This window comes from Eriocheir sinensis, chromosome 60, assembly GCF_024679095.1.
Source record: "Eriocheir sinensis breed Jianghai 21 chromosome 60, ASM2467909v1, whole genome shotgun sequence".
Taxonomy (NCBI): domain Eukaryota; kingdom Metazoa; phylum Arthropoda; class Malacostraca; order Decapoda; family Varunidae; genus Eriocheir; species Eriocheir sinensis.
The window spans coordinates 9200736-9223723 of NC_066568.1; the positions used below are offsets into that span (position 1 = coordinate 9200736).

The 22988-nt window shown below is 42.1% G+C and overlaps 1 protein-coding gene across 2 annotated transcripts; it reads left to right on the forward strand.

Annotated features, from left to right (window-relative positions):
- Positions 1–2724: 2724 nt before the first annotated feature.
- LOC126985885 (uncharacterized) lies at positions 2725–22400 on the forward strand. Of its 2 annotated transcripts, XM_050841396.1 has the most exons (9): positions 2725–2884; positions 6165–6303; positions 13962–14314; positions 15042–15169; positions 15570–15685; positions 16086–16258; positions 17256–17452; positions 20184–20294; positions 21650–22400. In XM_050841396.1, exons 3-9 carry the CDS (start codon positions 14278–14280, stop codon positions 21821–21823), a joined length of 936 nt encoding a protein of 311 aa, XP_050697353.1. In that variant the 5' UTR covers positions 2725–2884; positions 6165–6303; positions 13962–14277; the 3' UTR covers positions 21824–22400. The 2 variants fall into 2 exon arrangements, with proteins under 2 accessions (XP_050697353.1, XP_050697352.1); XM_050841395.1 differs by lacking the exon at positions 2725–2884 and having other exon boundaries at positions 5647–6303.
- Positions 22401–22988: the final 588 nt, after the last annotated feature.

Consider the following 22988-nt stretch of genomic DNA (forward strand, 5'->3'; position numbering starts at 1 on the left):
CAGGACAAGGGAAGGTCAGGACAAGGGAAGGACAAGGCAAGGGAGACCAACGCACAGGGCTATGTATGGCCAGCCAAGAAGACGAGACGCACAGGGCTGGCCAGCCAAGAAGGCAAGGTCAGGGAACGCACAAGGCCAGCCAGCCAAGAAGGCGAGACGCACATGACTGGCAGCCAAGGCAGGACAGGGCAAGGCAAGGGAAGGGCTGGGCAAGGGAAGGGCTGGGCAAGTGAAGGCAAGGCAATTAAGTCAAGGCAAGGGCAAATCAAGGCAAGGCAAGGCAATTAAGTCAAGGCAAGGGCAAATCAAGGCAAGGCAATTAAGTCAAGGCAAGGGCAAGGCAAGGCTTAAGCATTCATCCTGAACTTAGGTTTTCTGTCCTTTTCTTTCCCTGATTTGCCTGCCTATGCGCTTTTGCTATTTTCCACTATTACACTTTTCACTCAACTTTCTCTATATTCAGATCTTTTTTCCCCAGCAACATGCCAAGAAAATTTTTGAGTGCAAGGGAAAGGCAAGGCAAGGCAAGGCAAGGGCACCACCACCACCACCACCATCACGTACCACCACCACCACTATCACGTACCACCACCACCACTATCAAGTACCACCACCACCACCACCACCACCACCTAAGTACCACCACCACCACCACCACCACTTAAGTACCACCACCACAACCACTATCACGTACCACCACCACCACCACCATCACGTACCACCACCACCACCACCACCACCACTATCACGTACCACCACCACCACCACCACTATCACGTACCACCACCACCACAAAAAAAACACCAGGCCGCACCACAAAAAAAACACCAGGCCGCACCACAAAAACACACCAGGCCCCACAAAAAAACACACCAGGCCCCACAAAAAAAACAAGGCCCCACCAAAAAAAACACCAGGCCCCACAAAAAAACACCATGTCCCACAAAAAAACACACCACGTCCCACCAGAAAAACCCACCAGGGCCCACCAAAAAAAAAAAAAAAACACCAGGGCCCACCAAAAAAAACACCATGCCCCACAAAAAAAAAAAAAACACCAGGGCCCACCACACCCACACAGTATAGATGGGCCACTATCACCCACACCCTCACAGTATAGATGGGCCACTAACACACCCACCCACACATTAATAGATGGGCCACTAACACACCCACCCACACATTAATAGATGGACCACTAACACACCCAGTAACACAGTAAGAGATGGGGCACTAACACACCCACCCACACAGCAATTTCTACCCAGACACACGGAAGGAAATTGGTTGGAGGTGGTGTCAAGAGGGAAGACAGACAGAGAAAGCTTAAGGCTCTGAATCAGCTACCTAACGTCACCTTCTGAGGGAAATAAACCGAGACGTGCTAAGCGAATCCGAAACGAGCCATCCAGAGGGAACGAAACACGTGAGCGGGAGCGAACCACCAAACATACACAAACTACTTCCTCCCTTCTCCTTTGTTGTTTACTTGCAACAATAAACTATCAATCAATCAATCAATTATTCACCACACAACCATAACAAACAAATATCCCTACCCCCCCCCCTCGTGAAACTACTAAAAACTGAGAATGGATACAAAACGATAATAAAAAATGGGAGAAATCAAAGGAAAATGAAGGAATTGAACTCTTAAAATGTATACAAACAAGCTGTACTGCCTGGGGGTTGGGATGGCATGCCCCTCCCTTCTCCTTTGTTGTTTACTTGCAACAATATACTATCAATGAATCAATCAAGCTGACTACCCACATGCTGTCCTAGAGACCACCTGAACTCCAGATTCTCTAAATGAGGATAAAAAAAATGAGCTGCGGGGAGGTACAATGTGCCGACTAAGAAACATAAGAACGAATTAAAAGTAACCAATCACAATCAGGAATGTTGGGGCAAGAAAGGTAAACCACAAAGGATCACTGGCAGGACACGACACATCACAAATAAGGTCACAATGTATCAACTATTGCCGGGGGATGCCATTACAGTGTTATCTCTCCCATCTCAGTGCAGAGGTGTTTCGGTTCAGGCCGGACTGGAGTGGGTGGGAGTAGGGGAGACCCGGTATGATTCAGACACTTTTTAGAAAAATATTTTTAGAAAAAGAAGTTTAAGTTGTAGTGTAATTTTGTTGATCTCAAAATGTTCCTCCATCCTTTGGCTCTTTCGGCTGCTAATATGACACTCGTAGCTATTTCCAGTTTTCAGATGTAGGTGGTGAAAGACAAGTTTCTAAATCGTCCCCAGCCGTGATGATGGTTCGGCCAGGGAGGTGGGATGGTACGGACACTCATAATACTCGCCATAATATTAATATAACTTAAGTTTGATTGGCTAATAAACAAGATTACATCTGTACTGCCTGGGGGTTGGGATGGCATGCTCCTCCCTTCTCCTTTGTTGTTTTACTTGCAACAATAAACTATCAATCAATCAATCAATCATTAGTAGTAGTAGTAGTAGTAGTAGTAGTAGTAGTAGTAGTAGTGATTAACGTGGTAGAGGTAACAATACTAAATGCATTAATTAATCCATCATTTCTTGTAATATTTATTCTTAATTGCTTTGCACATTTCAAGCTAAGTGGTTAGTAAGTTGGTCATTCAGTCAGTTAATTTGTTGTTTGTTAGTTAGCTTATTCAGTATTAATCACTCTGCTGTATTTTCTCTACTCATCAACTATAATCTTTCTACCTCTCTCCTACACCCCGCCAACAGTGGAAGAAGTGGGCGAGTTTCTGGGTGAGGGCGCCGCGGTGGAGCTGGACGGGTGGAGGCACAGCACTCACCGGCGGGCCTGACGCTCACCGCCTCCTTCAGTGCCGGCAGGATACGTGAGCTGCACGCCGACGCCATCCTCGCCCTGGTAGGTGGGTAGGAGGGGGGATGGGGGGGAGGGAAGTCTGAATGGAAGATGGTGAGAGACAGGAAGGATGGGCTGCATTGAGGCTGCCTTGGGTAGAGGGAGGGAAATGGATTGGAGGAGGGATGTTTGGACTAATTTCTGTGCTCCAAATTTTGTCTGTTGGTTCATGTATCCATTAAAACAGGGTCCATTGAATCGAGGGTCGAGTGTATATAATGACTACTGGTAATCCAAATTGCAATAATCAGAGTATTTCTTCATGAGGACATTATTTGAAGTTGTTTCAGTTTTGCAGTATGGGCTGTTTTATATAACACTTCCACACCCACCTACCCCTGTTATGTTTTTGTATTGACTACATTTGAGTGGCATGACCCCGAGACAGCTTGGCTTTCATGCTCTCAGGAGAAGCAATTTATGTATCTGCACAGAAGTAGTAGACAGGTACAAATCATATTCTGCTGTTATTCATATGTGTTGATTTTATTGCATTGAGTATTTTCATTTATTATTTTGCAACAAACCCATGTTCAGAATTAGTTGGTTGTCTGGCTATTCATGGCCTATGAAACCAGTGCATTGTTTCCAGAAGGATGAAAAATAATTTGTTTTTGTAGTTTTCAAAAAGCAATAAACCAGGAATTAGTTTTAAGTACGTGTTCATATTTTTTGCCTCGGGTTGTTGTTGGTGATTCCTAGGCTGCCTGGCCGAACAGCCCAGAGCCCCTGAGAAAGGTCATTGCCAAGACCGGGCTTTCTTACTGTGCTCTCATGGAGTGAATTTTGTGTTGTTGGCACATCTGCCTGATAAATTTGCCTCGGGTTGATTAGCATGGATACTGTACTTAAGCCAACAGGATGAAAAGATGATAGTTCCTGCTGCCCACAGATCCCTTGTTGGAGCTCAAATGACATCCCTGTGTATGCATCAGTTTATTGCCTTTTGTTGAAAGTAATTTCTTGGTTTCAACAAAAGGCAATAAACTGATGTACATAGGGATGTCATTTGAGCTCCAACAAGGGATCTGTGGGCAGCAGGAACTATCATCCTGTGCATCTATAGGAATGTTGCCCATGCATGCCCATATGGTTACCACATGGGGCCCACTCTGCCCACTTGGGCCCCACACAAATACCCTGGTGCATCCCCCATGTGAGGTCCGTGTGGGCAAACGTGAGGCCAATATTTGCCTATCCGGGGCCCACTAAGATTGCCCAATTGGGGACCCATATTATTGCTCTCATTTTCCCATATGTTGCCCACCTGGGGCCCACATTTTTTGCTGGCTGGGGAATGCTTGTAGTATTGGAAGGGAGAGTAAAGGAAGGGAGAACTTGTAGTATTGGAAGGGAGAGTAAAGGAAGGGAGAACTTGTAGTATTGGAAGGGAGAGTAAAGGAAGGGAGAACTTGTAGTATTGGAAGGGAGAGTAAAGGAAGGGAGAACTTGTAGTATTGGAAGGGAGAGTAAAGGAAGGGAATGCTTGTAGTATTGGAAGGGAGAGTAAAGGAAGGGAGAACTTGTAGTATTGGAAGGGAGAGTAAAGGAAGGGAATGCTTGTAGTATTGGAAGGGAGAGTAAAGGAAGGGAGAACTTGTAGTATTGGAAGGGAGAGTAAAGGTAGGGATAACTTGTAGTATTGGAAGGGAGAGTAAAGGAAGGGAGAACTTGTAGTATTGGAAGGGAGAGTAAAGGAAGGGGGAACTTGTAGTATTGGAAGGGAGAGTAAAGGAAGGGAATGCTTGTAGTATTGGAAGGGAGAGTAAAGGAAGGGAGAACTTGTAGTATTGGAAGGGAGAGTAAAGGAAGGGAGAACTTGTAGTATTGGAAGGGAGAGTAAAGGAAGGGAGAACTTGTAGTATTGGAAGGGAGAGTAAAGGAAGGGAATGCTTGTAGTATTGGAAGGGAGAGTAAAGGAAGGGAATGCTTGTAGTATTGGAAGGGAGAGTAAAGGAAGGGAATGCTTGTAGTATTGGAAGGGAGAGGCTGGGAAGGGAGAGCCTATAGGAAGGGAAAGCTTTTAACATTGGAAGGGAGAGCCTGGGAAATGAGCTTGTAGTACGGAAAGGGAGAACCTGGGAAAGGGAGAGCTTGTAGTACGGAAAGGGAGAACCTGGGAAAGGGAGAGCTTGTAGTATAGAAAGGGAGAACCTGGGAAGGGAGAGCTTGTAGTATTGAATGAGGAAGGATGGGAAGGGAGAGCTTGTAAATCAGCGAAAGTATTACTAGTGACCAGTTCTCGTGTGTGTGGAAACAGTACTTCGCCTTTATCTTCATCTGTTCCTTTATTATTTATTTATGTGTGTATCTGTTTATCAAGGCATTATTTCTTCCTTTCATCGCTCCTTCATTCATATATTCACTTATTCTTCACTGATCGGTCCACTCATTCATTTATTTCGTCACTCCATCTATCATTCATGTATTCAATGTGTGTGTGTGTGGGGGGGGGGGTACATGTCTGCAAGCTTTCCCACATGATGAGGCAACATAGAATACATACATATATACATACATAATGTTAAGAAATCAGTATATATTTTCCCCGATAACATTTCTTTGCTCAATAATAATGCTCTGATAATAATAAATATCAATTCCAAAGAATTTGCAATATTTCATACACAATAATGCACAATACTTCCATCCCCGTGTTGCCAGGCACGTGAAGCGTACGGCAGTTTGGGCAGCGCGGCGCCGCCATGCCCAGCATCCCAAACATTCCGGCGAGATAAAAGGAACTCTGCCAGACGGAGGAGGCCGGCTCAGGCAGGGGAGTCAGACGGGGGAGTACCGGCTTGACGGAGCGGGCGTGGACGAGGTAGAGGCAGACTGTCAGGCTTGTCAGCGTAGGAGAGGTGGTCAAACCGGTCTCATCAGTAACACAAGAGCAGTCAGAGAGATAATACGCACGTCCTTCACTCTTTAGGCAACAGTAAGATCTTGGTCTCTCAACACTGTACACTGGGGACACGAAAAGCCAAGCAGGTGTTAAGGAGTGAGCAGCGGGGGGTTCAGGTGACGAGTCGTGACAGGCATCATCAATCTCTCACCAACAGTCACGGAGGTAATACGAGCGTCTCTTCTTGATACGTAGTGAAGCTTTGTTGTCTCACGCTGTGCATTGAAGACACGAAAAGCCAAACGGGTATCAAGGAGTGAGCAGCGGGGCATCAGCTGACCCTGACAAGGATTCAAGCCGATTCATCAGTTTCTCCCCAGCAGTCGCGGGGGTAACGTGCGCGTGCCTGTCCCTTGATCTGTAAAACTTTGGTCGCAGCTGTTGCGTGGAGGCGAGGCAAGCAGATTATGTGGAGTGGAGCTGCGGAGGTGACAATCAGATAACAGTCTCCTGCCAGCATCCAAGGAGGTGGCACGGTCATCCTTCGCTCCAGCATCCACAACCCTCAGCTCTAAAGGTGAGATAAGCCAAAGGTGCGCTATATATATATATATATATATATATATATATATATATATATATATATATATATATATATATATATATATATATATAATTAAGCCAGGCAGGCACTATTATCAGGTGTGGCTTGCGGGGAATAGTCACAGAGTCGCCGTGTCTTGACAAACAGCGAGACAGACAACTAACAATACTACTTCTTCGTTTGTTTCTTTTCCTTATTTGTCTCTTCATTCCCTTCCTTCTTAACTTCACTTGTCTCCATGCACGCCTTGAGAAAACAAAACAAATGACTCGATACCAAGCCAGGGATGGGGTATTCGTATTCGGTATTCGTATTCGAATACATTCGAATACAGTGTTTGGGTGTATTCGTATTCGTATTCGAATACTTGTCATCTGACATCAAAGTATTCGCATTCATATTCGAATACTTGTCATCTGACATCAAAGTATTCGTATTCATATTCGAATACTTGTCATCTGACATCAAAGTATTCGCATTCATATTCGAATACTTGTCATCTGACATCAAAGTATTCGCATTCGTATTCGAATACTTGTCATCTGACATCAAAGTATTCGCATTCATATTCGAATACTTGTCATCTGACATCAAAGTATTCGCATTCATATTCGAATACTTGTCATCTGACATCAAAGTATTCGCATTCATATTCGAATACTTGGGAAAAGTATTCGTATTCTTCGAATAATCTTAAATCCATCATCAGAAATAAGTTAATTGTTCCTTCCAAGTTACAAATCTTCGTCCCTGTTTGTCTGACGTGTATGATACAGGTCAATTGCATTTCAACCTACTTGTGAGGCCTCTCTCGATCACTATATCCTTCCCCTACCGTTCACTCTTCCTTCCCTCATCCTCTAACGGTGTCATGACTTGTATGAGAGACCCGTACACCGTCCCTCCCCTTCCCTCCCTCGTCCCTGCTAGCTAGCTGAATCTACGAGTACGAGACCGAGACGCGTATTCACCCTGGCCGCTGCTTACCAGCACCAGTATTCTCCCTCAGTCTGTCTCACACGGTCACTCAGTTAAGTTCCCGTTTTTGTTACTAATAGGCCAATAGGCTTTCTGTTGCCTGCATTTCCATGTTTCCATGTTTCTTTCCCTCTCTTCTCTCCCTCTCTTTCCCTTCCTTCCTAATCTAAACCTGCTATCACACAATTTCACTACTTCACAAATAGATAATAGACGGCTGGTTGATGGTAGAATGTATATAAGGGAAGAATTTAGCGTTTATATATATTAGTAGTTTTTTTTTTTTACAACAAAGGAGACAGCTCAAGGGCACACAAAAAAAGGAAACAATAATAAGAAAAGCCCGCTACTCGCTGCTCCTACAAAGAATCACAAGAGGTGGCCGAAAGAGGGGTCAATTTCTTGAGGAGAGATGTCCTGATACATTATAATTTCGTCTATTACTGATCTTTTCTATTTATTCTTTTATCTATTTGCTTGTTAGTTTTATTTTCTTCCTTCACCCCGAAATCGACGTCTGGTTAAAGGCAGGAAAAGATAAACAAGTGAAGAGTTAAGTATTTATGTATTTTTAGGAGTGACGATATTTTCTTTTATAACTTATTTATTTATTTATATTATTTCATCTATTCGTTTCTTAGTATTTCTTCCGTCACCCCGAATTTGATGTCTGGTTGGAGGTAGAAAAAGATATACAAGTGAAGAGTTAAGTATTTAAGTATTTTTAGGAGTGACTTTATATTTTCTTCTGTAACTTATCTTTTTATTTATTATTTCATCTATTCGCTTCTTAGTATTTCTTCCTTCACTCCTAAATTGATGTCTGGTTGAAGGCAGGAAAGAAATATAAGTGGAGAGTTAAGTATTTAAGTATTTTTAGGAGTGACTTTATATTTTCTTCTGTAACTTATCTTTTTATTTATTATTTCATCTATTCGCTTCTTAGTATTTCTTCCTTCACTCCTAAATTGACGTCTGGTTGAAGGCAGGAAAAGATATAAGTGGAGAGTTAAGTATTTATATATGGTTTAGGATTTACTTTATCTTTTCTTTTGTTACTTATCGCCGTATTTACTTTTAATCTAGTTGCTTATCACTACAATTCTCCCTTCACTCTGTAATAGACGTCTGTTTGATGGTACTAGAAGAAAAATAAGGGAATTGAGCATTTGTATATATTTTAGAATTTACTTTATATTTTCTTCTGTTACTTATCGCGGTATTTACTTTTAATCTAGTTGCTTATCACTACAATTCTCCCTTCACTCTGTAATAGACGTCTGTTTGATGGTACTAGAAGAAAAATAAGGGAATTGAGCATTTGTATATATTTTAGAATTTACTTTATATTTTCTTCTGTTACTTATCGCGGTATTTACTTTTAATCTAGTTGCTTATCACTACAATTCCTCCTTGTCTCGGAAATGGACGTCTGTTTGATGGTACTAGAAGAAAAATAAGGGAATTGAGCATTTGTATATATTTTAGAATTTACTTAATATTTTCTTCTGTTACTTATCGCCGTATTTATCTTTCATCTGTTTGCTTCTAAGTGCTTCTTCCTTCACTCCTAAACTGACGTATGGTTGAAGGCAGGAAGAGATACATAAATTAATAAAAGACTAGATACGTAAAAATCATACTAATAAAATACTATACTAATACTCATGGAAATACTAATTGTGAGGTGAAGTGACTATTTGTATATATTTTAGGAGTTACTTTTTTTTATACAGCAGAGGAGTCAGATCAAGGGCGTTAAAAAAAGGAAACAAATGTGAAAAAAAGGCCCGCTACTCACAGCTCCCACATCTTTTCTTTCGTTACTTATCGCTGTTTATATATTTTTTTTATGCTCGTCCATCAATACACTTCCTCCTTCACCTTTAAATGGACGTCTGGGTGATGCTAGGAAAAGAAACATAGGAAGTCCGTATTTACGTACATATATTGACAGTTTCATTATCATTTCATCCGTTATTTTTCTCTTTTACAGACTCTCTTATCTAATTGCTTATCAGTGCATTTCTTATTTTCGTTCTTAAACTGACGTTGGTTGATGGTAGGAGATAATATGCAGGAAGAATTGAGTATTTACATAGATTTTAGGAGTTGCCTTATCATTAAGTCTATTACTAATGTATGTATTTATTTATTTGTCCATATTTTTATCCCTTTTCTCCTTAAATGATGTCTACTTGAAGGTAAAGTAGAAGAATTATAAACGAAGAACTGAGTATTTATATAGATTTTAGGAGTTGCCTTATCATTAAGTCTATTACTAATGTGTGTATTTATTTATTTGTCCATATTTTTATCCCTTTCCTCCTTAAATGACGTCTACTTGAAGGTAAAGTAGAAGAATTATAAAGAAAGAATTGAGTATTTATATAGATTTTAGGAGTTGCCTTATCATTAAGTCTATTACTAATGTATGTATTTATTTATTTGTCCATATTTTTATCCCTTTCCTCCTTAAATGACGTCTACTTGAAGGTAAAGTAGAAGAATTATAAAGAAAGAATTGAGTATTTATATAGATTTTAGGAGTTGCCTTATCATTACGTTATTACTAATGTTATATTTATTTATTTGTTCATATTTATTTTTATCCCTTTCCTCCTTAAGACGTCTACTTGAAGGTAAAGTAGAAGAATTATAAAGAAAGAACTGAGTATTTATATAGATTTTAGGAGTTGCCTTATCATTAAGTCTATTACTAATGTATGTATTTATTTATTTGTCCATATTTTTATCCCTTTCCTCCTTAAATGATGTCTACTTGAAGGTAAAGTTGAAGAATTATAAAGAAAGAATTGAGTATTTATATTGATTTTAGGAGTTGCCTTATCATTAAGTCTATTACTAATGTATGTATTTATTTATTTGTCCATATTTTTATCCCTTTCCTCCTTAAATGACGTCTACTTGAAGGTAAAGTAGAAGAATTATAAAGAAAGAATTGAGTATTTATATAGATTTTAGGAGTTGCCTTATCATTACGTTATTACTAATGTTATATTTATTTATTTGTTCATATTTATTTTTATCCCTTTCCTCCTTTAATGACGTCTATAAAGGAAGAATGAAGTATTTATATGGATTTCAGGAGTGTCATTACTATTATGTCTGATGAAGGAGGGACAGAGAAGGCAATGAGACAAAGAGTAAAAGATGTATGACAAAAATGGAGGGAAGTGAGCGGGGTGACCCTAGATAAGAAAATACCATTGAAACAGAGAATGAAAATATACAAAAGTGTGCTGAGACCAGTACTTTTATATGGTGCAGAAACATGGTCCTAAAGGAAGAACGAAGAAGGCATTTTGGAGAGAACGGAGATGAGGATGGTGAGGTGGGTAGCTGGCATCTCACTGCTGGAGAGGAGACAAAGTGAAGATATAAGAAGAATGTGTGGAATATGTAATATGAAGGAGAAGGCGAGAGAAGCACGACTGAGATACTTTGGACACGTGAAAAGGAGAGATGATGATGAACCAGTGAAGAAGGCAATGATGGCGGGGGTTAGGGGAAGAAGGAGTATCGGAAGACAAAGAATAAGATGGAGAGATGTGATAAAGTGTGACATGAATATACAAGGGGTCGTATTTTAAAAACATTTCGTCGCCCAAGTTCACATATTTGACATGGCTTTCGTAGGAGCTGTAGGCCTTTCCAGGGGTAGTTTTATGACCCTGGTGGTAGTTTGACTCTTCTTCTGTGCCATGAACCTTAAAAAACACTCGTGAAAACCCGATTGATCCCCTCTTTGACCTTTAGAAATAGTTGATGTGAGAAGCGATGGTGTCTTAAAATTCGGCCTTAGGAGTGCAAGGAGATGATACAATGGATAAAAGCAGGTGGCGAAAGACAACTCGAGCGGCCGACCCTGCAATAAAGTGGGATTAAGGTTGTATGAAGAAGAAGAAGAAGATAACCATTATGTCTGTTATTTACATTTGCATCTTTCCTTTTATCTATCTATCTATTACTGCGTTTCTTCCCTCACTCCTAAACTGACGCTGGTTGGTGACGGGAGAAAGAATATTAAAGAATTTTGTATTTATTTAGATTAACTCTGAATGATCACTTCGTCTATGATTTATATTTGTACTTCATTCTTTCATTTATTTGTCCATCAGTATTTTTTTTTCCCATTCCGTCTTGAATGATGCTTAGTTAAAGGTAGGACGAGAAGAAACATTAAAAAGAATCAAGTTTTTATATAGATTTTAGGCTTTTCATTATCATTTCGTCTATTATATATCTTTGTATTATTTTTTCCTTCTATTTATTTTTCCATTATCATTTTTCTTATCTCTCCTTAAGTCACGTCTAATTGAAGGTAAATGTTAAAGGCATATAAGGTGTAGTAGTATTATGTGTATTATTTCCCTACGTATCTTTTATTTTATCCAATTATCTATTAGTATATTCCTATTAGCATTCTCCCAGTATCATGAGAGTATCAAGACACCTCTCCACCTGAAATTGACCTCTCTTTTGGCCACTCGTTATTTTTATCTTTTTAGGAGCAGTAATTAGCGGGCTTTTTTTTCTCTACACTTTCTCATGCCCTTGAGCTGCTTCCTTTCCTGTAAAAAAAAAAACTGTATTAGTGTTGCTATCTATGAGTATCAGTATTTTTGTTAGTATTAGTATATGTTTCTTTTAGCATATTTCCATGGCTTTATCCTTTCATTCATTTATTCATTTGCTTGTTAGTCTCTATTAGTATATCTCTATGTGTTTATTCATTCACTCATTTGTCTATTAGTTTATTTCATCCCTCACTCCCTCTGGTTGATGGCAGGAGAAAAACCACCACCTTCCCATAGATTCGTCAATTTAGTCATGTGTTTTTCAGTACATTTCTTCCCTCCTGGCTGGCGGTGGGCGTAGAGTAGCTGGGAGGGGAAGGGCTCACGGGGGACACTGTCAGATGAGGCTCGGAGAAAGTCCCCATCGACAGAACACTCGCGCGGGAAGCCTATATATGAATACCAATGGGGCAAGGCGTAGGGGAGGAAAGGCCCCTCTTCTCAGACGTGTTTTGCTCTCACGACAAATATCTCCTAAGGACACAACGGACATGAATCGGGTTCTCGATACATTTTTTATCACGTTCACGGCGCAGAAGCCTTGTCAAGCTATCATTAGGCTCATATAATTACCCTTGGCGCACATGCAAGCACAAGTGTTTGTCTCTCTCTCTTTCTCTGGTAATTTTTTATCGTTTTCTTCTATTACTTAATTTATAATTTTACGTCACAAGTGTCTATGCACCTCTCTCTCTCTCTCTCTCTCTCTCTCTCTCTCTCTCTCTCTCTCTCTCTCTCTCTCTCTCTCTCTCTCTCTCTCTCTCTCTCTCTCTCTCTCTCTCTCTCTCTCTCTCTCTCTCTCTCTCTCTCTCTCTCTCTCTCTCTCTATCATATTTCTTTTTTTTTTTCTTTCTTTCTCTGGTCATTAATTTTATCGTTTTCTTATTTTACGTAATTTATACTGTTAGGTCACAAGTGTTTGCGTCTCTCTCTCTCTCTCTCTCTCTATCATATTTCTTTTTTTTTTCTTTCTTTCTCTGGTCATTAATTTTATCGTTTTCTTATTTTACGTAATTTATTCTGTTAGGTCTCTCTCTCTCTCTCTCTCTCTCTCTCTCTCTCTCTCTCTCTCTCTCTCTCTCTCTCTCTCTCTCTCTCTCTCTCTCTCTCTCTCTCTCTCTCTCTCTCTCTCTCTCTCTCTCTCATATTTCTCTTTTTTTTCTTTCTTTCTCTGGTCATTAATTTTATCGTTTTCTTATTTTACGTAATTTATACTGTTAGGTCACAAGTGTTTGCGTCTCTCTCTCTCTCTCTCTCTCTCTCTCTCTCTCTCTCTCTCTCTCTCTCTCTCTCTCTCTCTCTCTCTCTCTCTCTCTCTCTCTCTCTCTCTCTCTCATATTTCTCTTTTTTTTTGTTTCTTTCTCAAGTCACTTATTTCACTGTTTTCTTATTTTATGGAATTTATACTTCTAGGTCACAAGTGTCGTATGAGTTTTGAGCATTTCCAGGGGCAGTTTTATGGCCCTGGTGGCAGTTTGACCCTTCCTCCGTACCATGAACGTGGAAACGCTCTCCTTAAAACTCGATTAATAAACTTTCCGGTCTTTGAAAATGGTTAACATGAGAGACGGAATCGTTTTAAATTACCGAGCTAACCTAACGTAACCTAACCCAACCTAACCTAACCTAACCTAACACTGCCGCCACGAGTTTGATAGCTAGATATATAGATAGATAGAATGATAGACAGATAGATAGACAGACAGACAGACAGATAGATAGATAGATACATACATAGATACATCCATTCTTCTACCTCCCTTTTCCCTCCACCTCTCCCTCTCCCACACCGCCCCTCCACCTCCCTCTCCCACACCGCCCCTCCACCTCTCCCTCTCCCACACTGCCCCTCCACCTCTCCCTCTCTCTCCCACACCGCCCCTCCACCTCCATCAGCCAGCAGGACAGCTTAGTTATCCATTCTTTTTGTTCCTTTAATCCTTCAATACTTTATTACTTTGAGAGAGAGAGAGAGAGAGAGAGAGAGAGAGAGAGAGAGAGAGAGAGAGAGAGAGAGAGAGAGAGATAAAGACCTATGTTTCTTATCCACAGAGTTACTAAAGAAAAAGAGGATCAAGAAAGCAAAGGAGGACCACGGAGAATCAAGAAAGACAGACAGACAGACAGACAGACAGACAGACAGACAAACAGAACGATAGACAAGAAAAAAATAGACAGACGGAGACGGAGAAACACGCAGAGATAACCAAAGACAGACAGACAGACGGACAAACAGAACGATAGACAAGAAAAACAATAGACAGACGGAGACGGAGAAACACGCAGAGGTAACCAAAGACAGACAGACAGAAACGGGGGAACAGATAAAAGAAGAGACAGACGGAGAGTCTAAGAGGCAAGAATCAAGATGCAAGTTATTCCAATCGTCGATCTTGGTGAACTAGGTGAGAACACACACACACACACACACACACACACACACACACACACACACACACACACACACACACACACACACACACACACACACACACACACACACACACACTCCCGCTTGCAGGCACACACACTCGCCTGCGTGCGGGCGCACACAGATTCCCCTGTTCGCGGGCACACACTCGCCGGCGTGCTGGAACACACACACACACACACACACACACACACACACACACACGCACGCACACACGCACACACATATGGTTATTATATTAGTATCAGCAATATCATCTGCTTCATTTCCTTCTGCCCCTTTCCATCACTACTTCTTTCTCTCTCTCTTTTAATGACTTTTTACAAACATAGTCAGGTTCTGCAATCACTGCTGCGTTTAACGGTGTTAACCAAAATGCCCTATCTAATGTATGATTTGAGTTACGGCAGACAATAGAGAAGCGAGTCTGTGATGTCATTCCTTTTGACCGAGCAATCTCGCGCGAGAAAAGTTAACCGTCAACTCTTCTCACTTTCTCGCCATTACCTGCTCGCTGCCAGTGTGGCCACCTCCATCGATTATAATGTATTAAAGTTTCTCGCTCTCGCTCCCGCTCGCTTTCTCGCTCCCTGTGTGGCCACAGCCTAACTCCTTCCCTCCTCTCCCTATACCACACACTTCTCCCTTCCCTCCTCTTCCCTCCGCCTCCCTCTGACTCTCCCTTCTTCCTCGTCCGTCAGGGTTGGACAACTCGACGAAATGCGAGCCGAGTGAGGAGGAATGGCAGCGTGTAAGCAAGGAGATCAGGGACGCCTTCACGGACATCGGCTTCCTCTACCTCACCAACCACGGCATCGCGCAGGACCTGGTGAGTGCCCCAAGCGTTTTTTGGGGGTCCCGAACTGCCGCTACAAGCTGGCAATGTTCAGTCTTCGCCGAGTGGCCCAAGACTACTCACATGCTGTCCTGAAGACCACCTATCAATCCGGACTCTAGCGAAACTTTCCATAGTAGAGCAAAAATGAGTTCCAAGGGACAGAATGAGCCAAGTAAGATGGCACCATTATAAAGAGTTGCAACACCACTAATGGGCTGGGGCCATCAAAATCAGGTCGCATAAAAAAAGCCTACAAGTGGTACAGGGCGATAGGCCTATACACGGTAGATCCTGTAAACTTAACCCACCTAACCTCACTATCCTCACTAGTAGTAGTAGATGTAGTAGAAATAGTAGCAGCAGAATCATCAATCACCATCGTGTCCCGCAGATCGACAAGGTGTTCTCCGCGGCGGGCGAGTTCTTCAGCCTGGACGCCGCCACCAAGACGCGCTACTCCAGAGGCGTGCAGAGCATCCAGGGCTACACGGGGCCCGACCAGGAGAGGTGAGCTGACCTTGGAGATGAGGAGGAGGAGGAGGAGGAGGAGGAGGCGGGTAACAGTATGATGATGAATGAAGGAAATGCAGCCATGTGTGTGTGCGGATGGGGGGGGGGGGGATTTTTTAAATTTTCTATTGTTTGTGTATCTTGACAATGTGAGTGAATATCTTTTTAACATAATATGTTTGTGTGTGTGTGGGGGGGGGAGAGAGGGGATTAATCACCTTCCTGACTTACATGTGTGTGTGTGTAGGCATGTATGAGTGTATGTATGTATGTAAGTATGTATGAGTGTATGTATGCATATATGTATGTAAGTATGTATGTGAGTATGTGTCTTTGTACAATGCTTCCCTCCCTGACACACGCTCTCCCCCCCTGACACGTTCTCCGCCTCTTCCAGACTGAGTGAGGTCCAGGGGGTGCATGAGCTGCGGGAGAGCTTCGATGTGCACACCCTGACCGGCACCTTCCCCGACGCCGAGGTGGCCGGGCTCAGACCCGCCGTGGAGGAGTTCCTGAATAGGTGCCATTTGGTATCACTCAGCCTTCTCACCGCCTTGGCCTTAGCTCTGGGTGAGCGGGGTGAGGAATGTGGATGAGGGGGGTGAGGGATGGGGGTGAATCCGCCGATGATCGGCGAACGGTCCTTGCCTGTCGGTCACCGGTCGGTGCATGGTGGGCGTCTTTACCGGACTCCAAGTGTGAGGTTAAGATGTGAATTTTACCATGGTCGCCGTCCGACCACCGACTGGACGCACACTGGACGACCGCCGGTAGCCGTTCGGTTGCACGACTGCTTGGCCACCTACATGGTCGGGAAGCGATGGGTGTGAATCGCAGCATTTTGGGGTCGCGGATGATCGTTATCAGGTCGTAGGGTCAGTGTGACGGGCTTGAGAGAGAGAGAGAGAGAGAGAGAGAGAGAGAGAGAGAGAGAGAGAGAGAGAGAGAGAGAGAGAGAGAGAGAGAGAGAGAGAGAGAGAGAGAGAGAGAGAGAGAGAGAGAGAGAGAGAGAGAGAGAGAGAGAGTCTGCGTGTGTGTGGTAATAGTAGCATTTTTATTATTATTATTATTAATATTATTAATATTATTATTGTTATTTCTTTTTATTATTGTTAGTATTATCATTATTATTATTATGCCCCATCCAGGAAGTGAGGCGCCCGCCGCCACGGAATATAGGGAGGATGGCGGCGGGCCTGTGGTTGGAGTCCTGGCTGGGGTATCACCAACCTGTCTTTCTTTGGCCTTTTATTATTATTATCATTATCTTTATTATTATTATTATTATTATTATTATTATTATTATTATTATTATTATTATTATTATTATTATTATTATTATTATTATTATTATTATTATTAGTGTTAGTAGTAGTAATAGTAGTAGCAGCTGCAGAAGTAGTAGTGTCATTGTGATATTTAAAAATGTCTAGTAAGTAGCGGAATTATTACTACTACTACTACTGCTACTACTACTACTACTACTACTACTACTACAGCCACTACCACCACCACTACAACCATTACAGCCACTACCCACCACTATCACAGCCTCCCCTGCCCCCAGGTCTGGAGAAGTACTACTTCCTGAAGCGACACAGACGAATCAAGAGTGACGACAACGCCTCCTGCCTGCGACTCTTGTACTACCAAGCGCTCCCCGACCACGACGGTGACAGCGACTCCACGACGACTCGCTGCGGGGCCCACACCGACTACGGGACGATGACTCTGCTCTTCCAGGACCAGAGTGGCGGACTGGAGGTCAGTGGCTCGAGGAGTAGGAAGTAGGAGGAGGAGTAGGAGGAGGAGGAGTGGATGGAAGTTGGTAGAGATTTGGGTCTATGTAAGTGTGTGTGTTTGAGTTTGTCCGTAATGATCACCACTGAGTGTTGGGGATCGAACCCGCGCCTTCTGATTAGAAGTCAGGGCAGCGACCGACTACTCCATCGGTGAGCAAAAAGGTCACCGCGCCAGTGGCCACTTCTGCGGCCTGTCCCTGACGCCCCTGCCCCGCACTGTGGGCAGGAAGGTGAAGGTGACCCCGCCCACGCCCATACTTGCTCCCCACGGTGACGTTCGGTGTATAAAGACATTATAATGGTATATACAAATGCCTATATACTCAATGTGTGCCAAAGAGGTTGATTAAAAACGTGTCCGGCGGCCACGAGTGTGGGCGGGTCACCTTCACCTTCATGTCCACAGTGCGGGGCTGGGGCGGCAGGGACGGGCCGCAGAATTGGCCACTGGCAAGGTGATCTTTTTGCTCACAGGTGGCGTACTCGATATGCTGCCCTGACTTCTGAGAAGGGCCGGGTTCGATCCCCGACACTCAGTGGTGTTCATACGGGATTTTTTCACTGTGCTGATGCAGTTTCCCTAATGTTTGTGTGTGTGTGTGCGTGTGTGTGTGTGTGTGTGTGTGCATGATTAAAAGTGAAAGATTAAGAGACAAAGGTTTAAGTGCTCACCGTTTAAATGTGTGTGTGTGTGTGTGTGTGTGTGTGTGTGTGTGTGCGCACGCGCTTCTATAACAGGCTAATTAGTCTCAAGATTCAATGAACATAATGAATAATTAGTCCTGAATAAATAAATAAAAACACAAATAGCTATTAAACAAAATCCAATACATTGAAATTACTATCAACCTCCTTTCCCTTATTAAACTTCCTCTAAACTCACTTCACAATGACTTCAAATACGATGGAAAGCTTTGAATGCAAGTTATATATGTTTATGCATCGGAGAAGGGAAGTTCTCCTCTTCTCTATCCCAACCTCCTCCTGTTCCTCCTCTTCCATACGCCTTCTCTTCCTCCTCCCAAATGTCTTCTTTTCTTCCCCCTTTTCCTCGTCCTCTGAATTTCTTTTTTTCCCTCTTCTTTATCCCAACTTCCTCCTCCTCCTCCTCCTCTAAATGTCTTCTTCTCCTCCTCCTCTTTCTCGTCCTCCAGATTTCTTCTCCTGTTCTTCGTCTTTATCTTCTCCTCTCTCTCGTCCTGCTAATGCTTTCTCTTCCTCCTTCTTTTCCTTCTCTTCTAAATGGTTTCTCTTCTTCCTCCTTTCCTTCGTCCTTCGAATTTCTTTTGCTCCAGCTTTTTCATTCTCCTCCTCCTCCTCCTCCTCCTCCTCCTAATGTCTTCTCCTCTCTCTTTCTCTCCTCTTCAACCTCCTCCCCTCTCTTCCTCCTCCTCCTCCTTCTTCCCGCCCTCCAAATACCTTATATTCTTCCTCTTTATCCCAGCCTCCTCCTCTTCCTTCTCCTCTAACTATCTTCTATTCTTTCTTCTCTTCCTTTATCTTAACCTCCTCCTCTTCTTCCCCCTCCTCCTCCTCCTCCTCCTTCTTTCCCTTCTGTCCTTCCTCCCCCCTCCTCCTGTTCTCCCTCTTCACTTTCCAAATGTCTTCTTCTCCTCATATTTATTCTGACCTCCTTCTCTTTCTCCTCCAAATGTTTTCTCCTCCTCTTCTTCCTCCTCCTTCAAACAAATGCCTTCTCTTCCTCCTCTTCCTCGTTGGTTCGACCCCATCAAGAGTACTGTGTACAGTTTTGGTATCACTATTACAGAAAAGACATAGAAAAGTTGGAACGGGTTCAACGAAGAGTAACAAAAATGATTCCTAGGTTGAGAAATTTGTCATATGAACAAAGGCTTAAAGAAGTAAATTTATTCAGCCTATCAAAACGAAGAATGCGAGGCGATCTAATAGAAGTGTTTAAAATGTTTACAGGATTCAGTGATATTAATGCGGAAGATTACTTTACAATTGATCGATCAAATAGAACAAGAAGAAATCACAATTTGAAGATAAGCGGTAAAAGATTCTCGTCGCACGAAACTAAACACTTCTTCTTCAATCGAGTTGTTAATGTTTGGAACTTTCTACCCTGTGATGTCGTTGATAGTACAACAGTTACGGCCTTCAAGAATAGATTAGACAAGTATTTTGAATCCAACCAGCAACAAAGATATTATTCATTGTCGTAATAACGTTAAGTTCTTTCGAATACTGGTGTCCTTGTCCGTTTTTATCGCCCGGTTAGTGGTAGCAGTAATGGTAGTTCTTTCCTCTTTCCTACATAATTTCCATGCAGTTTTTCCATGCTGCATGGTTCTTTTTCCTTTCCTGCCAGCCTTGGCTGGAGGGATGGGGGGGTGGGAAGGAGCCTTCGCCTTTGCTGTCCTTCATCTTCCTCCTTTGATAAGATAGTTAGTGTAGCTTGTCACAAACAGCCTCATAAGGACCAGCAGGTCTGCTGTTGTTTGTTCTTCCTTTGTGTTCCTCCTTCTCCTCCTCCTCCTCCTCCTCCTCCTCCTCCTCCTCCCCTCTTCGTCTTAACTTTCTCCTCTTTCTCATCCTCCTTTCTTTCCTCTTCCTCTAAACACCTTCTCCTCCTTCTCTTCCTCGTTCTTCAAACACTCCCTCCTCCACCTCCTTCTCCTCCTCCTCTTCCCCCTCCTCCCCCCTTCATCCCGTCCTTGCCCCCCCAGGTGAAGGATCGCGCGGGGTCGTGGGTGAACGCTCCGCCTATCCCCGGGGCCATCCTGGTCAACGCGGGGGACATCCTGCAGTTCTGGACGGCCGACCGCTTCATAGCCACGGTGAGGGGGGGGGGGGTTATGGGGGTAGGAGGGGGGTAAAGGGCTGAGGGAGGTGTAGTTTGGTGGGGTTTTGGTGTAGGTGGTGGTGGTGGTGGTGGAGAAGGAGAAGGCTTAAGAAGATGATAAAGAAGAAGAAGAAGAAATGCAATAAACATGAGAAAAGAGGAGAGGAAGAGCAGGATACAATATAAAGAAGAAAGAGAATTCGTAAAAGTTGTTCACAAAGTACGATAGCTCTCTCTCTCTCTCTCTCTCTCTCTCTCTCTCTCTCTCTCTCTCTCTCTCTCTCTCTCTCTCTCTCTCCCGTTATTAGCCTAGGCCTATAGGTGAGGTAAATAGGCCTACTGTCTAGACCGATTTAGCTTTGACTCAGTGTAATGATATTTCCTCCTCCTCCTCCTCCTCCTCCTCCTCCTCCTCCTCCTCTTTCTCTTCCTCCTCCTCCTCGTCATTTCATTATGCTTTCTCTGATATGTTTATTGACATGTGGGTGAAAACACCGTAAACTAATTCTACTTCTAATAACAATAATAATATCAACAATTGTAATAGAAATGATGATGATAATAACAATAATAATAATAATAATAATAATAATAATAATAATAATGATAATAATAATAATAATAATAATAATAATAATAATAATAATAATAATAATAATAATAATAATAATGATGATGATGATGATGATAAAATAATGATGATAATAATAATAATAAAAATAATAATAATAATAATAATAATAATAATAATAATTAAGAAAAATAATAATGAAATAATAATAATGATAATAATAATGATAATAATAAAATAATAATAATAATAATAATAATAATAATAATAATAATAATAATAATGATAATAATAATAATAATAATAATAAATAAATAAATAAAAATAATAATAATAATAATAATAATAATAATAATAATAATAATAATAATAATAATAATAATAATAATAATAATAATAATAATAATAATAATAATAATAATAATAATAATAATAATAATAATAATAATAATAATAATAATAATAATAATAATAATAATAATAATAATTCATTCATAAATGACATTTTGATCATAAAAGTTTAACTTCCACTTCTGTGTTTTTATCTCCATCATCACACCTCCTCTCCTGTCTCCTCCTCCTCCTCCTCCTCCTCCTCCTCCTCCTCCTCCTCTTACTACTACTACTACTACTACTACTACTACTACTACTACTCCTGCTTCTAATCGTCATCATAATAATAATAATAATAATCATCATCATCTCCTCCTCCTCCTCTTCCTCCTCCTCCTCTTCCTTCACGTCATCATCACCATCATCACCTCCTCTTCCTCCTCCAGGAACACCGCGTCCTCCTGAGCGGGCCGAGGGCGGCGCCGCGTCAGTCCATGGCCCTGTTCGTGCACCCTGACGGGGACGTAATTGTTTCGCCCATCGACGGCTCGGACGCCTACACGCCTGTGGTGGCCAAGGAGCACACCAGGAAGAGGTTCGAGGACACCTACACACAGTGACGGACTCGGCTACTGCAGAGTGCGGGGCTGGGCTCATGGCCGTATTTTAAGACACCATCGCTGCTCACATCAACTATTTCTAAAGGTCAAAGAGGGGATCAATCGGGATTTCATAAGATTCACGGTACAGAAGAAGGGTCAAACTACCACCAGGGTCATAAAACTACCCCTGGAAAGCCCTACAGCTCCTACGAAAGCCATGTCAGATATGTGAACTTGGGCGACGAAATGTTTGAAAATACGACCCCTTAGTTCTTGCCGCAGTTCTTCATTCTGCTAACGTCTCCCCGATGCTGCCGGTTGTTATAATTTAAACTTTCGTAGTATGGAATATGCAGTTTACGATAGCGGAAAGAAAAAATTTTGCGATGAATTCACCAAATACACGGGTCAAGCGAGCATGCTCAGATGGTCTGGGCTCTCACAATAACTATTGCTTAAGGCCATAAGGGAGGGGTTTTCATGAGTGCTCTTCACGTTCATGGTGCAGAAGCCTTGTCAAACTATCACTAGGCACATAACACCGGCAATGGAAACACTTAAATAACCTCTATGAAAGCCTTGTCAAACTCTCTAGGCTCAAAAATATTCATGGAGACAGTAACACAACCTCAATGAAAGCCTTGTCAGACTATCACCAGGCTCATAAAAATATTCATGGAGACACTAACACAACCTCAATGAAAGCCTTGTCAAACTATCACCAGTCTCATAAAAATATTCATGGAGACACTAACACAACCTCAATGAAAGCCTTGTCAAACTATCACCAGGCTCATAAAAATATTCATGGAGACACTAACACAACCTCAATGAAAGCCTTGTCAAACTATCACCAGTCTCATAAAAATATTCATGGAGACACTAACACAACCTCAATGAAAGCCTTGTCAAACTATCACCAGGCTCATAAAAATATTCATGGACACACTAACACAACCTCTATGAAAGCCTTGTCAAACTATCACCAGGCTCATAAAAATATTCATGGAGACACTAACACAACCTCTATGAAAGCCTTGTCAAACTCTCTAGGCTCAAAAATATTCATGGAGACACTAACACAACCTCTATGAAAGCCTTGTCAAACTCTCTAGGCTCAAAAATATTCATGGAGACACTAACACAACCTCTATGAAAGCCTTGTAAAACTCTAGGCTCAAAA